General features: G+C 42.2%; 1 protein-coding gene across 1 annotated transcript in view; it reads left to right on the top strand.

The window, feature by feature from the left end:
• Positions 1–5,626, top strand: part of gab2 (GRB2-associated binding protein 2) — a gene marked incomplete at both ends in the record, with an annotated part of 124,363 nt that extends 118,737 nt beyond the window's left edge. Inside the window, 3 exons of the mRNA XM_080731252.1 lie at positions 991–1,093; positions 2,702–2,824; positions 5,474–5,626. Of these exons, the coding sequence (XP_080587378.1) occupies positions 991–1,093; positions 2,702–2,824; positions 5,474–5,626 (379 nt within the window). The remainder of the gene's footprint in view (positions 1–990; positions 1,094–2,701; positions 2,825–5,473) is intronic.
• Positions 5,627–17,146: the final 11,520 nt, after the last annotated feature.

The raw sequence follows: 17,146 nt of genomic DNA, 5'->3' as shown, positions 1-17,146 counted from the left end.
TCCCTCTGTGTACTGTAGCTCATAGGACCAGACCCATGTGAGTCCCCCTAGTGGTCTCTCTGTGTACTGTAGCTCATAGGACCAGACCCATGTGAGTCCCCCTAGTGGTCCCTCTGTGTACTGTAGCTCATAGGACCAGACCCATGTGAGTCCCCCTAGTGGTCCCTCTGTGTAGGTCATAGGGCATTAACCAAAAAGTCGACAATTCGACTCAGTCGACTTCATTAAACAAGTAAAAGAAATCACACCCAATGTGAAGTGAGCGGTGGTCGTGCTTGCATAACGTCTTCAGACTAGGATATAGGTCTAGGATGTAATTGGTGATGTAATACAGGCTACATACACACACACACATTGCTATGGCAAAACGCTGAGGAAAACACATTGCTATGGCAAAACGCTGAGGAAAACACATTGCTATGGCAAAACGCTGAGGAAAACACATTGCTATGGCAAAACGCTGAGGAAAACACATTGCTATGGCAAAACGCTGAGGAAAAGTGGCTACAGACACACTCACAGCCACTCAGTGGAGCGGTTTACCACCGGTCAAAAAAAAGAAATCTAGAGATCTTACGTATGGGCATAAAGATCTACCCTTTGGCTGCACCTGTCACCTGATTGGCTAAGGGTCCTGCTTTTTTTTTTTTTTTTTGTCGAGGATAACTTGACTTGAACTTTAATCTGTGTTTTTAGATATTTTAGTATTTCAGCCTGACTAGTGATGCGTTTTGCATCATATGATGCGAAACGCATCACTAGTACATGCTGAAATACTAAAATATCTCAAAAAACAGATTGAACTCAGGATTGTGTTGATCATGTCCCAAACAACAATAAAATAAGATCAGGTTGTCCCAGAGGTGAAGTGGCCCTTTAACTAGTGTATAGTTATGATGAAGTGCTACCATAGAATTGGAGTAGTGTATGTCTTCTTCTACCGCTGTTGATGGTCCCTCCTTCCCCCTTGCTTGTTCTGCTCCTCTCCAGGCCTGCTATGAACTCCATGTCGTCGCAGCACTGTCGGCCCATCTCCACGCAAAGCATCACCAGCACCGACTCTGCAGACAGCGAGGAGAATTATGTGGCTATGGTGAGTCCAAAAGTAGCAGATCTAAAAGCTCTAAACGCAGCGCCAAGTGGATCTGCTACTTTTATCGCATATCAAAGTAGATCACAGTATCGCAATACGTATCGTAGCGTGGCTTCTGTATCGTTATACGTATTGATCGTGAGGTTGTAGGTAATACCCAGCCCTAGTTGAGCGCGTCTGCTAAAATGCCTAAATTGTCATTTGTAATGAAACCGTCTCTTTAGATCCTTTTGTACACCACTGTATACTGCCCACCTTTGGTGTCGCTACAGACAAGGCAGCATCAGAGGTCTCACAGTTGCCTATAATAGCGACTTTAACAGTTCTACTGCCAGATTTATTATGTATTTATTGGGGCTGGTGCCAGCAAAAAGCAGCTTACCTTTGCGATGTTATAGAAAATGATCTATTAATTATTTCTAAACATTTCTTTTTTCATTGGATGTATTATATTTGTACTTTAGCCAAGCTGGCGGCAGAGGGCAGCCTTATGCAAAGAATGAATGTGAATTGGGCCGCTCTGCTTGCCATCCATTCAGAGCACAGAAATGCATTTCTAGATCAGATCCACAGAAAACAGCCAGGAAGTGATTTGGGACTCCATTATTGTTTACGGGCGGTGGATTTTTGAGAGCAACGTTACGGGAGATGTTTTTACTGTACACGGCGGCGCGACCAGTTATCAGCTTACAGTCATCAAACAAGGTAAAAATAACGAGCCGTATTGGCAGCGCGCTTGGGTCAAAATTGGGGCGAACGGGAACGTCCGAAGCAGTAAAAGAGTTAAGCAACGCTACGGCAACAGCAGATGACAACGGTAACCAGAAATGATCCGCGTTCGATAGATCAACCTGCCGTCGTCGCAGCCGTCCCTACGACGGCAGAGGCCAGCTTTCCACGTAGCGTCTACAACGCCTGCTGTGTGGTCACGTCGCCATGGGAACCAAAGAGTTCAGTAACAGGGGTGGGAGCCCATCGCGAAAGGCTGTTGCTTAACGATTTTGACCGCTACAGCGATTACGTCATAGCAGCCGTAGTCCCGCCTCGCGTCGCGGTTGTAGAAACGGTCTGCTTAAACTACCTAATGACTGCATGAGACTGCTGCTGAGAGCTCCGAGAAGCTCCAGTGCAAGCCAGTTGTTTGTCAGTGTTCGGGGTACCCACCTGCTCTGCTGTGCTACACAACCTTATGTACAGGTTTTATGTGTAGGACATCTGAGTCAGTTAAAGGGCCAGTTCACCTCTGGAACCTCTGAGTCATCATGCTGCATCATATGATGCAAAATGCATCATCATTCATGCTGAAATACTAAAATATCTCAAAACACAGATTGAACACAAAAAATTACTCAGGATTGTGTTGATCTTGTCCCAAACAACAATAAAATAAGATCTGGTTGTCCCAGAGGTGAACTTGCCCTTTAATATCATCACTGTTATAAGGGACCCTACACGCAGTTCTGTCAGGTTCTCATCTAGACTGTGGAACCGCACATGTCTGTACTGTATGTCAGAATTGTTGTATTGTTGTTTTATTATATTGCAACTGTTATATGGATCTTCCTGGAGTCTGAAATAAAGATTGAATTGAATTGTGCCTGGTTTTAGCAAAACCCGGCTTCTACCTCTCCGGTGGTGAGCGGCACCAACAGTCCTGCTCCCAGGAAATGTGGCAACGTGGACTACCTGGCCCTGGACTTCCAGCCCGGCTCTCCCAGTCCACACCGAAAGGTGAACACAACTCAACTCATCATATTATTCACGTTGATTATTTTTTTTTAAATGTTTTTTATCCCACGATTTTTGCAACCCATTTTTCTCACCCGGTGACTACCTAACCTGTAGTCCTGGTTTCTGCTCTCCCCCTGCCGCGCCAGGGGACATTGGGGAGCACCCGGCTGGCTAAGGGGGAGGTAGTATAGAAACCAGGACTACTGCATGTTTTTGTGTGAGGGCCTATGCCCAAGGAGACACGGGGAGAACATGCAAACTCACCACAGAAAGGCCCTATCGCCAACCCCACCTAGGGTGTGGGTGCTGATGACGCGGGTGGAGGAACACGCCCCCAGCGCCCACAGCTTCCCCCGGCGGGAATCAAACCCAGGACCTTCTGGCTGTGAGGCGAAGTGCTAACCACTGCACCACCGTGCCCCTTATTCACGTTGATTTACTATAATGTTCTGTATATTATGCCATGCAAAGCATTGGTTCCCAAAGTAGGTGTGGAGCGATGGTTATCCCCAGATATGACTTCAATTAGACAAAATCGACTGTATATTACCCATTTAGGCCTAGAATTATTGAATGCTTTAGCTATTGAAAAATAGCAGATCTACAAGCTCACAGCGCGGCACCGAGTGCCGCGATGTGTGCTTGTAGATCTGCTATTTTTGAAAAAGTCGTAAAAATGTGTGCATATCTTTGAATATATGTATTTTTAAAGCGAACGTTTGTAACTCAAATTTTGCTACCGGGTGGTCCCTGGAACTAAATATGTTGAATGGGGGTCCTTGGCCAAATAAATATCATTTTGGGGGTCCTTCACATGAAAAGGTTTGAGAACCTCAATAGTAGTCTCTCAAGAACAGACCAACTGAGCTCCATTTAAGTGAAAAGGACCTTTTCTTTGACGATGGCTGGCCAGATTGCTGACATAGAAACATGGGTTTTTCAAAAAACCTTAGAAGGATTCAAAAGACACTTATAGAATGGGGTCAAAATTCTAATTTTCACGATTTTTCAAAATAGCGAGTACCGCGCTGCGAGCTTGTATATCTGCTATTTTTCACTGGTTAAAGCATTCAATAATTCTATGCCTAAATGGGTTAAGTCGACTAAAAACTAAAACATTTCACATGGCTAAAATATGACCAAAACTAAATGACCTCCAAAAGACTTGTGACTAAAACTAGATAAAAATGTGCTGGACCCAACAGTGCGTTTTCAATCAATGCAGTGACCAGACATGTTTATTATGCGTCACATGTTTCTGCATGGGGGGGGGGGGATATTGATTGTCATCAGAATTTGACCTTGGAATGTGTCCATTGTGCTCTAACGGCCGTTAGACTGTAGTCACGCACACACATGCAGAACATGAGCCGGGGTCATCAATAAGACGTGTCCGTAAATGACACTATGGCACATTAGGAGTCCACTAGCACAGTGGTTCTCAAACATGTTATTTTCAAGGACCCCCATAACTCTGAGAGTGTACAAATGGAACCAAATGGGCCGGTTCCAGACCTGTAATGGTCATTTAGGGCTAGCTCTTTATGTGTTTGTCTATTGTGTATGTCCGTGGAAAAGAATGAAGCCAGCATGACGACGATGCCTGCTGAACATGAGGATTATTGCATTTTTTTTATTTGCTTTTTTAATTTTTTATTATTAATATGAAGAATACTTTTTCGGTTACGGTAATCACATTTTCTTTTTATATTATCTATTTTTTCTTTACATTTACCGGTATATCAATGAACTGATTGGGTCTCCAGTTCAAATATGATTATTATGGCGGGTCATCACGGCACTGAAAATGTTGGGAACCCTTGCCTTAACTGTTGCATCCCTAATAGCCCTCACTCCCGGCGTTTTATGGTTGCGTTTTGGAAATCCAAAATCCGCAGCAAAAAAAAAAAAAAAAAAAAAAAAGGTTTTCAGGCCAAGGACCCCTATAGCTGAGAGAGAGAGAGAAATATATATAATATGGACAGAATAATGGACGGCAGTGTTCAAACGTGATTGACATAACGTGAGCTACTGTAGGTTATTATTATTTTTCCGTGCTCCGGAATTCGCTCTGATATTTGGCCCATATTTGGACCATCATAACAGTGTGTTGTCTGCAGTGTTGATTTCGTTGACTAAAACTATGACGGAAATGTTTGTCGACTGTGTTTTTTTCCCTGGAGCAAACTAAATAAAAACTAAGCTGTGATGACTAAAACTAGACTAAGAATAAGACTAACTATATTGACAATTTCGTCAACAAAATAAAAACTAGACTAAAACGTTAGGGAGGGACTCATGGAGAAGAGTGTCATTTTATGTTTGGTTGCTCTCAGGTGTTGCGTGCTGAAAATAGCAGATCTACAAACTCACTTGTAGATCTGCTATTTTCAGCTCACAACCAAGTGTAAAATCAGTCATTACGATGCCATCAAGGCCTGCCAAAATACATTTCAGTTGACTAAATCAACTGTAGATTTAGTCGCCTAAAAACCAAATGTTATTTAGTCAACTAAAATTAGACTCAAACTAAAACTTTTCGGGTGACTAAATTATGACTAAAACTAAATGACATTTTATTCAAAAGACTGTGACTAAAACTAAATCATAATTTGACGTCAAAAACAACACTGTGTTGTCTGTCCCCAGCCCTCCACGTCCTCGGTGACTTCCGATGAGAAGGTGGACTATGTGCAGGTGGATAAGGAGAAGACCCAGGCGCTCCAGAACACCATGCAGGAGTGGACCGACGTCAGGCAGTCCACCGAGCCCATGCAGCCCGCCAAGGGAGTCAAGTCCTGACACTGACACTGACACTGACACGGATGTCCCCACACACATGCACACGTATACGCACGCACGCACGCACACGCGCGCGCACACACACAAACACACACACACACACTGTATTACTCTACTTTTGAGGGCATCAACATTTTACGATGGTGAATTTATGAATGCAAATTTCTTTCTTGCCGGTTCATACTCCACTTTTAGTGGTTCGTTTTTTTTAATATATTTTGGTGAGAGTCACAAATTCTCAGTGGCACCGAACAGCCGAATTAAGGGTTAGGGTTCCGGATGGGCACCCTTTTCCAAACGGGTCCCCATCCGGAATCAATGGGGGTAAATTTATTGTTATCACATTTTTGTCTTAGGAATGTGACAAAAACCAAAAAATATTATTGAACTCTCCATGGCGTGACTAATCAATAGAAACAAAGTCATTTTGGGGGTGAACTACTCCTTTAATGACGGTACCCACCACCCCCGAACCTTGTCATATTGTAACAGAAATAAATTCGGCTCTAAAAGTGCAGTATGAATCGGCCCTTAATTTTGCCGGAAAAATCCGAGCTGACAACACTTATCAGCCATTTTATAGGTGCACAAGTCCACGACACTGGCATGCTACTAACTTAACCGTGATAATAAATTGGCAATCACATCTAACTTCTAAAATGTCTAATTCTAATCGTTACCGTAGCCTGAATCTTTGCCTGTTTGTAAGTCTGTAAAATATCATATTTTTAACCATAAAAACATGAGGCCCAGGAAAAAGATCCTCACAATTTGTATGTCACCAATACTTTTGTGGACATTTGCCCCTCACATGCATAGTAATACAAGCTCACATTACACAAAAACACACACACACACAAACACAAACACTCACAAACGTGCACGCACACACAGACACATCCGATCTTAACCCATGTACGTCCAATATCGCAGATCTCCGTCACTGTTGGCGTAACGAACACTTGTTGTTGTCGTGAAGGACTACAGACAGACAGACAGACGTCGGGGGATGAAAAAAAAGACAAAATATAAGCCATAATCTACTGTATCCTAATGGCCTCTCTGCTCTGTGACAGTACGTGGTCTCTGTGGCGTCTCGCTAACGTCAGGCCCAACGGAACCCAACCAACCCACGCATCCTGCCAAAGCTCCTCCAGACTGCGTTGACAGCTTGACGTTTGTTGTATATCGAAAAAGAAATATTATCCCGACTGTGCAATCTGTATTCTGCAAAAAAGAAAACGCAACGTCCTCCCCCCTCCCCCACAAGACCCTGCTGTGATCACCTCTTGCAAAACAGCCTGGTGCTTTTGTGCATCTTGCAAGGTTATTTAGCGAAAATTGCTGCCATTAACAAAACAAACAGAAAACTAACGCCACATTACAGTGTAACCGGTCGATAGCCATACTAACACGTAGCGAGTACGATTATTACATGGGTTCTCAGGAATGCCAAGACACACAGTTTTCATTTGGGAACAAGAGGCAAGGCTCCCTACGTCGTGACTTCCAATCTAAAACGCATTTTGTGCTGAGAGTTGCAGAACCAGTGAAGAGATTATTTTTTTTCTTTCTCCTGCTGCAGGCAATCGTTTCAGCTTAGCAGTGCATGTCTGGTATAGGAGAGGGGAGGGGAAAAGAAAAACAGCCATAAGAAAAGAAGAAAACATACGAGAGACCCATGTCAGAAGCACCCTAATGCAGGGGTCTTCAACAGGGGGTCCGGGACCCCTAGGGGGGTCCTCAGAGCTACTACAGGGGGTCCTCCAAATCTTTGTGTGATAGAAACCTTTTTCTTCTTTTTTTTATATTAACCACTTGTCCTTATTCTGAGAACTTTAGCCAAAAATAGCAGATCTACAAGCTCACAACGCCTCGCACTGCAAAGAGCTTCGGTGTAAAGGGGGAAAAGAGCATACTAAGTACTGAGTGAAAGGTCAAGTGTATTAGGTATGACAAGCGGTTAAATATCTGGAAACACAAATTGACATGAATCCAAAATACACAGACGATTGTGCCGTCAAACGATGAAACTATAAGGAATCTATGGGTTGTGGGGGGGTCCCTGCTTCATCTCTCTCTCTCGACTAAGGGGTCCTTGGCCTGAAAACGTTGAAGACCCCTGCCCTAATGATAACTTCAAATGACAATGGAAGAAAGAGTGCGATGTCAAAAAGAAATACATATTCAGAAGCCGTCCCGCCTTGAATCGCGGGGCCAGATGATTCACCACGAAGGTCACAAAAACACACAGAGACTCCCAGATGTACAGTGCGAGGGGAACCAGGTGGACAGTGCGAGGGGAACCAGGTGGACAAGAAGAAGAAAGAAAGAAAGAAAGCTGTTCCTCTTCATTTGGACATCAGTGGTCCGTTTAGGTTTTTCATTGTTGCTTAGCTCTGATGCATTTCACTGTGGAGGAAATGAAGGTAATTCACCCCCGATATGTAGGAAGTGTAATATCCAAATGAATTCAGATAATAATGCTCTTTTATCGATGTCTCTCTCTCTCTCTCTCTCTCTCTCTCTCTCTCTCTCTCTCTCTCTCTCTCTCTCTCTCTCTCTCTCTCTCTCTGGGGGCTGGTGAATTTATGTATTGCAGAATTTGCCGAAAAATTACCATTCGTACCAAAGTTTTTTTTTTCTTCTTTTTTTTTCTTCTTTTTTTTCATTGATTTATTGATGAGGGTTTTAATATGCCATGCACTACAGCCACTTCTGCTGGAACGACCACTTCAACGGGCATATTAATAGAATGACCTATATTATCTCCAGCGTGTGGATGGCTATACTGTAGCTGGAGGCCTCTTAATACTGTCAAGGCACATCGAGGCGCTGGGTTTGACACAGAGGAAATAGTGCACTACATCGGTGGTTCCCAAAAACAAGTGGGTCTGGGATCCATTTTGGGGGGCAGAAGACGAAGAAAATACTTTTTCTCTCGTCACTTGTTATGGTGGTTCCGACTTCCGATTAAATATCTCGCTTTTGTCGATAAATAAATAACAACAGGGAAGAAAATGCCATACATTTAAAAAAATATATATATTTAAGAAATAGTGAAAAATGGCGCATCTCGAAGCTTACCCCGCCGTGAGCTTGTAGATCCGAAATGTTCACTGTTTTAGAGATCTCTTTTTGGGCGTCTTGAGCTTCCAACGTTTGGGGAACCACTGCACTGCAAGTGAAGTATAACATTGCGCTCTTCCGGACAATGCAGCTTTTGCCACAAAGATTTGCCAACAAAATCAAAAAAAAAAAAAAAAGAATGCTGTGGGATTTTCTTAAACTTTCTTCTTAAAATTGCCTTATATTTTCATTCCTCGTTTTTAAAAATCTCACATACAGTACGTATGTATTCCTCGCAAAACAAATATGATTATTGTTCACTGTGTCAGTTGCGACGGGTAAAAAAAACAGCCATATTGTATTTTAGGACGCGATAATTTAGATTTTTTTTTTGTTTTTTGTTTTATTTGTCGTCCAAAAATGAAGTCCAGTATTTCACTATGTGGTCTCTGGTCTGGAACCACTGACTCAACTCGGCCATGCAGTACTAAAACAAGGTTGAATCATTAACGGTTTTAATTAAGATCCAACATCTTAAATGCTTTTTGTACCATTTTTACTGCTTTTGTATTCTTTTTACCGTTATGTTTTTTACTGATAAGGGCAAGCCAACGATTATCGATTTAAAAAAACAAAAAAAACAAAACAAAGACGGCTGTTGTCGAGCTAAAGTTAAGCTATACGTTTGTTGCGGTGTGTATTATTTTTGTTTGAAAAAGAAAAAAGAAAACTAAAAAAATCAGTGCTTTAAAAAAAAAAAAAAAACGTCTGGCAGGTGAATTTACCCCCAAATACCTGGAACGCGCCAGTCGCGTTAGATTTTAACCACTTTAAACATTATTGAATGCTTTAGCTATTGAAAACGTCTTTGAATATCTTTGACCCGACTTCTAAATCCTTCCTCTCTGGTTCTCAAACTTTTTCATGTCAAGGACCCCCAAGATTACATTTATTTGGCCGCGGACTCCCGATCTCAAAATATGTTGTTCCAGGGACCTCCCCAGAAGCAGAGATTTGAGTTACAAAAGTTTGCTTTGAAAAATATACATTGAAAAATGTGCACCCATTTTCACGATTTTTCAAAAATAGCAGATATACAAGCTCGCAGCGCGGCACTCGGTGCCGCGCTGTGAGCTTGTATATCTGCTATTTTTCAATAGTTAAAGCATTCAATAATTCTAGGCCTAAACAGGTTTTAAAACACTGGTCCTTCCTTCCTCCTTTCCTACCAGCAAAGAACTGTGATCTCATTGGCTGCGTCTCGTGTCCGTCATTCTGCTCTGTCCCGCCTCCTCTGTCCGCCTCGCTACAGCAAGGTCCGGTCAAGAAGGAGAGGACCGTCCGACTCTACAAGATGTCCTTATTTATCCATTCTGGCATTCATTTTGCCGATCTCTTACAGTCTTTGTGGCCACGTCCACAAAAATAGTCTTTGGAATGTCCATGTTTTTTTTAATGCCCGTACTAATTCGAGATCTTGCCGATAATTCAGACGCAACAACGTTTCGGTCACTCGAAAAATGCCATCTGCAAAATGTGTAGATTGAAATTGGCACTTGCGTAAAATATTCATACGCATGTAAATTTACATTTTGAAGTCGCAAGGAATAAACTGATGTAGATCTTTTGTGGGACTTCAAATTGAGATTACGTATGTACGCGTGTGCGTGTGTGTAGATCACATTTTACTCAAAATGTCAAATCAAAAAGACATGCTCTCCAATGTTGCTCTCCGTATCTATAAACTCATATAATACTGCAGATATCCTTTTGATCTTTACATAAATAACCCTTGTTAGGAGTGAGGGTGGGTGGAGGACCAGGGACTGTCACGATTACGATTAATTGTCACTCAAATAATTGCGGTTAGTGATTTAATTGCGCATTTGTCGTTGACAATTACATTTCTGTTTGGCTTGTAGGCTTTGCAGATGCACGTGGCAGATATGACACGTAACCTCAATATACAAAGAAATGACTGACATATTTGACAACTTTATACTTAAAAAAGAACATTAGCAGTGGAAATAGCCGATCTACAAGCTCAGGTGACGCATTGTGAGCTTGTAGATCTGTTATTTCCACTACTTTTTGAAAGTGTTTGAAACTATATTAACATTTCTCAACATAGAAACGATTATGCAAAATAATTGTGATTACCTCAAATAATTGCGATTAGATGATTATGTAATAATTGTGACAAGCCTACCAGGACAGAGCAGAATAAGGACATGAGACACAACCAAAGAAGAAGAGGAGAAGGAGGGAGGCAGAGGGGGGGATTGTGGATTAACCACTTCAACCCCAGCGTCCGTAGAAAAATAGCCGATCCACAAGCTCACAATGCATCGCGCTGCGACGCATTGTGAGCTTGTCGATCGGCTATTTTTTCTGCGAAAATCTTCCCCACAATAACAGAAAACAGAAAGGACACTAGTATAGACCCCCGAGGGACTCCTCCGCTCAACGATATGGGGTTCAAGTGGTTAGAAAAGGCAAAGAAAAGACGTTTCTCTCTTGTCACTCTCTGAAATGTAAAGCGAAACAGGAACTGTAATTTATTGTCGATGGAAGAAGCTGTGTACGTTCGTGTCGTGGTAGATTTTTGTGAGTTGTAGTAATGTTTAAATAAATAAATCACAAGCTAAACTGAGCAAGAGACACCTGCACACCACTAGCCTTTGGACCAAGACTGCCCAAGAGATTGTTCTTTCATCAGATTCTGACGTTTTATTTTTATTTTTTGTTTATCTCACTTCCCCAAATGGTGTTTGGAGTTCCGTAATGCCCGCCCGCACTTCTCCACAAAATAATCCATAATATTCCCGTGCTCCATAATATTCTGTATTGTTTCATAGATTAAGTGTTTTAAACCCGTCTTTGCCATTGAGCTGTATTATCTGTCTTTGCCGGAAGTTGAGGCGCAGCAGGTGAGAGCCGGTATTACACTCGACGGGAACAAAGAAATACAATGGCATTCCTGCACAGGCCGGATTAAATATTACAGAACACAACGAGCCTGTAATGTATGGCCGGTTAACATCCGTGGCTTTAGGGTAAAGCACTTTACCCTACATTTGATGGAGGAGTAGGGGCATGGAGCGCGGATATTCCAAACACTGATTTGGGGGAAGTAGCCCACGAGACTTGTCAGAGTTTAAAAATATCAGAATTGATCAAAAGAAATCTCTGACAGCCCTTTGGTCCAAGGTTTTACCTACACCACTCGGCTCTGCTGTGGGGACTGTCACGCTTAAATGTATACTCCGTCACGCGACGACGTCGCACGCCGTAAATAGCCGGTCTGTAACGAGCTCACGCCCCGTCGCATGAGCGGCGGGACGCGAGATAGTAGATCACCTATTTTCAGCGAGCAGCGGAGTCGCAGGACGAAGTATAAATCGTTGTTGTGGAGCAGAAACCTCCGATCTACATATTCTAACTTTTTGGGTGTTTTTTATTTTTTTTGTAAATTAGCGGCCCTACTTGCTTCACACAAGAGCATCGAAAGTAGGAGATCCGCAAGCTCGAAATGCATCGCAAAGGCAAGCGATGCACTTTGAGCTTGCAGATCTGTTTCTTTTGTTGTGCCCTGGACACACGTGTCCAATAATAGTTTTGGACACGTGTGAGGTTTTCACCCGACAGAGACGAAATCCTGCTTCACTGAGCTGACACTCTGCGCTAGTAGAGCTAGCTTTATTTTTAACCACTGTTATTGCTACTGCTGTAAAGCATTTGTAGATTTGCTTGTGTGTTAATTTATTAATTTATTGTATGTTTAGCAGTTGATAAGTGTACAAAAAAAATAAGACGAAAGAAAAAAAAAAAGAAAAAATGTCTCTCTACTAACATTTAATGTATGCAAAAAGTGTCTTGATTTTTGTGAAGCAATATGCCAAACATTACAATGCCACTGTGATGGTAGTGTGGTACAGTACATTTGGAATACACAAGATGTATTATGTTATATGACTTAAACTGTGGACATAGAATAAATCAAGAAATGCAACCAGTTCTGTGTCAAAGCTTTACTTCCATGCATGGGGCGTCACAAGGGGTAGGAAAGTGGGACTGAGTTACTGGGGCCCAAGGTGGAGGGGCCCTAATAACTTTATCTATTGAAAAATAGCAGATATACAAGTTCACAGCGCGGCACCGAGTGCCGCGCTGCGAGCTTGTAGATCTGCTATTTTTGAAAAGTTGTGAAAATGTGTGAAAATCTTTGAATGCATGTATTTTTTTAAGCGAACATTTCTAAATCAAATCTGGCTTCTGGGGTCCCTGGAACTAAATATTTTGAGATCAGGGTCCGTGGCCAAATATATATCATCTTGGGGGTCCTTGACAGATTACATTCGTGCAGTTACCAAGCTAAATTATTTAAACTTGTAGCAAAACATGAAGAAACCATAAGTCGGTTCACCGCCAGTTGTAGATGCATGTCTGCTGCCCTCTGCTGGTTAGAGACAACATCATTCCATCACTGAGATGGACTGATCCATGACAGGTTGGAATGGACTAGACTATTATAGACTGATCCATGACAGGTTGGAATGGACTAACACACCAGACTATAGACTGATCCATGACAGGTCCAGCAAGGTTCAAGGTTGTACTTTATTGTTACATCTTTTGTACAGGTACCGAGGCTTACTGTAAGATCAAAACTTATTTTGGTTTGGCTTCCTTCAGACAATGCAATAAAAGAGCATCCTCGAATGTACATGGGCATAACATTTGGTATAGTGCATTGAGGGGCCTGATATCTCTTTTTACAGGCCCTGTCACAGCCCCGTGACATACTGACCATGATACTGACCATGATACTGACCATGATACTGACCATGATACTGCCATATTGACATGATACTGCCTGTGATACTGACCATGATACTGAAATGATACTGGACCAGAGGAGTAGAATATGCACATCCCCACAACTTTGTATACAGTGCTGGATCCAGGAACAAACTTTTCAAAAACCTGCTGGGCGAAACGTTGTTTTGTTTGAGAAATAAAAGAAAATACGGGAGAGTATTATATCGTGTGCGGACATTGCCCTTTTTATTCACTGAAATGATACTGACCAAATTGACCATGACACTGACATGGGTTTAGCAGACCAAAGACCAGGTGGAGGGATTACATCTCCACACTGGCCTGGGAACGCCTGTGGATCCCTAAGGGGGAAGTGGACAATGTTGCTCAGGAGAGGGAACGTTGGAAATCCCTGTTGGAACGGTTACCCCTGCGACCCGATTCCGGATAAGCGGTTGAAGATGGATGGATGATACTGTCGTGATACTGACATGATACTGACACGATACTGACATGATACTGACCATGATACGACTGTCTACTGACCATGATACTGACCATGATACTGACATGATACTGACCATGATACTGACATGATACTGACCATGATACTGACATGATACTGACCATGATACTGACATGATACTGACCATGATACTGACATGATACTGACCATGATACGACTGTCTACTGACCATGATACTGACCATGATACTGACATGATACTGACCATGATACTGACCATGATACTGACCATGATACTGACATGATACTGACCATGATACTGACCATGATACTGACCATGATACTGACATGATACTGACCATGATACTGACATGATACTGACCATGATACTGACATGACACTGACATGATACTGACATGATACTGACATGATACTGACCATGATACTGACATGATACTGACCATGATACTGACATGATACTGACATGATACTGACCATGATACTGACATGATACTGACCATGATACTGACATGATACTGACCATGATACTGACATGATACTGACCATGATACTGACATGATACTGACCATGATACTGACATGATACTGACCATGATACTGACATGATACTGACATGATACTGACCATGATACTGACATGATACTGACCATGATTCTGACCATGATACTGACCATGATACTGACCATGATACTGACATGATACTGACATGATACTGACCATGATACTGACATGATACTGACCATGATACTGACCATGATACTGACATGATACTGACCATGATACTGACCATGATACGACTGTCTACTGACCATGATACTGACCATGATACTGACCATGATACTGACCATGATACTGACATGATACGTGACCTAATCAAACTGTCCTTGAATTCAGGTGTCCTTGAATTCAAAAAGCTTGTTGAATCATTGCTTTACTTCACAGTTAGACCCGTGGGATCTCTTTCTGTAGGACTGTTATTTTTCTTCATGTGTGTCCTGGGGGGCTTCATTAATTCCATAAGGCAGTGGTTCTGGCCCTTGGAGACCACCCCCCACACCGACCTCCATTGCAGCTGCCTTCTCTGGTGCTTATTTAGAAGCAGGTGAATAATTAAATATCTGGCTGAATAGAAAAGTAGCTCATGCAAGGTTGCCCGTGGAGGTTGGAGTTGAAAACCAAACATTTAAACGATTCCGGCTGGCTTTCAGTGTAGCATATAACGCAGTGTGGTTCTCAAACATTTTCATGTGAAGGACACCCTTATTGGTGTGTATTCCACAATACATGAAGGAGAAGAAGTGGCACTATAGGGGTGTAACAATACATTTTAACAGCGATACGAATCGATACACATCAAGATACATGGATAACGATACGATACATGGATGATATTGGTTCATTCATGGCGATACAATACAATTCGATTCAATAATTTAAAATCGATTTAGTAACTATTTAGCACATGAATGAAATCTGTGTAAAACGTGTAAAAAATCTATTATTATGGAAGTGAACACTGTGATTATCTACCAAATACATGGACATTACATTTCAACACATATGGACAAACCCACATTGACATGAACACAGAGATTACACACATTTATCGATAGACCAAGAGTAGCTTTATGGAATGGAAAAGTAATTAGATCCCTCTTTTTCATTTTCCCTCTTAAAATTGCCAAATAGGCTGTACGAGGCACAAATACTTAGTTTTCATAGAATCAATTATTTGCATTGCAAAACGATTCGATACCGATTACCGCTTTTTAAAACGATACGATACAAAGCCAAAACGGTACGATATTTTGCTTTTGCAAAAGATATAGTAGGTCATTGCAAATTGCAGATTTTTCTATTCAGTTACTATATATGGTTACACCGCTAAGTGGCACTCATCAAGGGTTGGATTGGAAGTCCCTGCGACATAATAGCACATTGTCCAAACTCTCCTGAACTTGAATGCAGCATCTTATGTTGAAGGAATTGCCCTCTCTGTGTCCGAAATCTCCAGTATTCACTTGATTACGGTTAGTTTAGTGTGGTGTCAAGTACCGAAAATAGAAGACCCCCAAGCTCACAACAACGCGTCACAGTGAGCTTGGAGGTCTGCTATTTTCAATATTTTTACCAAAAGGCCCTTTTAGAAATGTCAGTCCCTGCCTTTCTAACATTATCTGCAAGTCCCTTGTGTGTGTGTGTGTGTATGTGTGTGTGTGTGTGTGTGTGTGTGTGTGTGTGTGTGTGTGTGTGTGTGTGTGTGTGTGATTGTGTGTGTGTGTGTGTGTGTGTGTGTCTGTGTGTGTGCGCGTGTGTGCGTGCGTGCATGTTTTGACATGTTTTGAACCACTAATTCTCAGTAGCATGTGGTCTAGGCCTACCACAGCGAGGCCTGCTGCGTTAACGGCAGTCCTTCACATGACCACACAACCCACACATGATACAGTAAATGATTCACTAATATAAGCAGACACTAAAATACTTTTTCACTGACTTAATACTAGTTGACCAACATTCCCCATCCTCCCCAGGGGTCCCTGAGAAAGTTTCCAGGGGCCCCCTGCAGCTATAATGATTGATAGTTAGTAACTAACTACAGTAAATGGATACTTACGTCTGTAACTTCCGGGACTGTACAAAATGGACCGGGTCCATTTGGTTCCATTTGTGCAGTCTCAAAGTCAAATGGACTCGGAGGATTTACAGTGTAAATTGGGGTCCTACCCGGCCACGTCCCAGATATGCAAAAGGGGATTGAGGAAGGGGTCTGTGACATATAGGCCAGCGCATATCAAACTGGGGCCCTTGACATTACACAGCTGTGTTGTGTTTTTAATTATGTTAGAGAGGCAGGGGCTGACATTTCTAAAAGGGCCATTTGGTGAAAATATCGAAAATAGCCGACTTCCAAGCTCACAACGCGTCGCAGCGCGACACGTTGTGAGCTTGGAGGTCGGCTATTTTCGGTGCTTGAAACCACACTGAACTAAGCATAATACGTCAAAGTCAATACGTATAACGGCATGTATTTCTACACAGAGAGAAGTCATGTTGAATTATTTCAACATGAGATGTTGCATTCAAGTTCAGGAGAGTTTGGACAAGGCAATTCTCTTGAATGCTGCCTTCAGGTATGGCATGGAAA

The sequence above is a fragment of the Nannobrachium achirus genome, assembly GCF_963921795.1.
Source record: "Nannobrachium achirus genome assembly, chromosome: 8".
Classification (NCBI taxonomy): domain Eukaryota; kingdom Metazoa; phylum Chordata; class Actinopteri; order Myctophiformes; family Myctophidae; genus Nannobrachium; species Nannobrachium achirus.
This window is presented reverse-complemented; position numbering and strand designations above follow the sequence as displayed.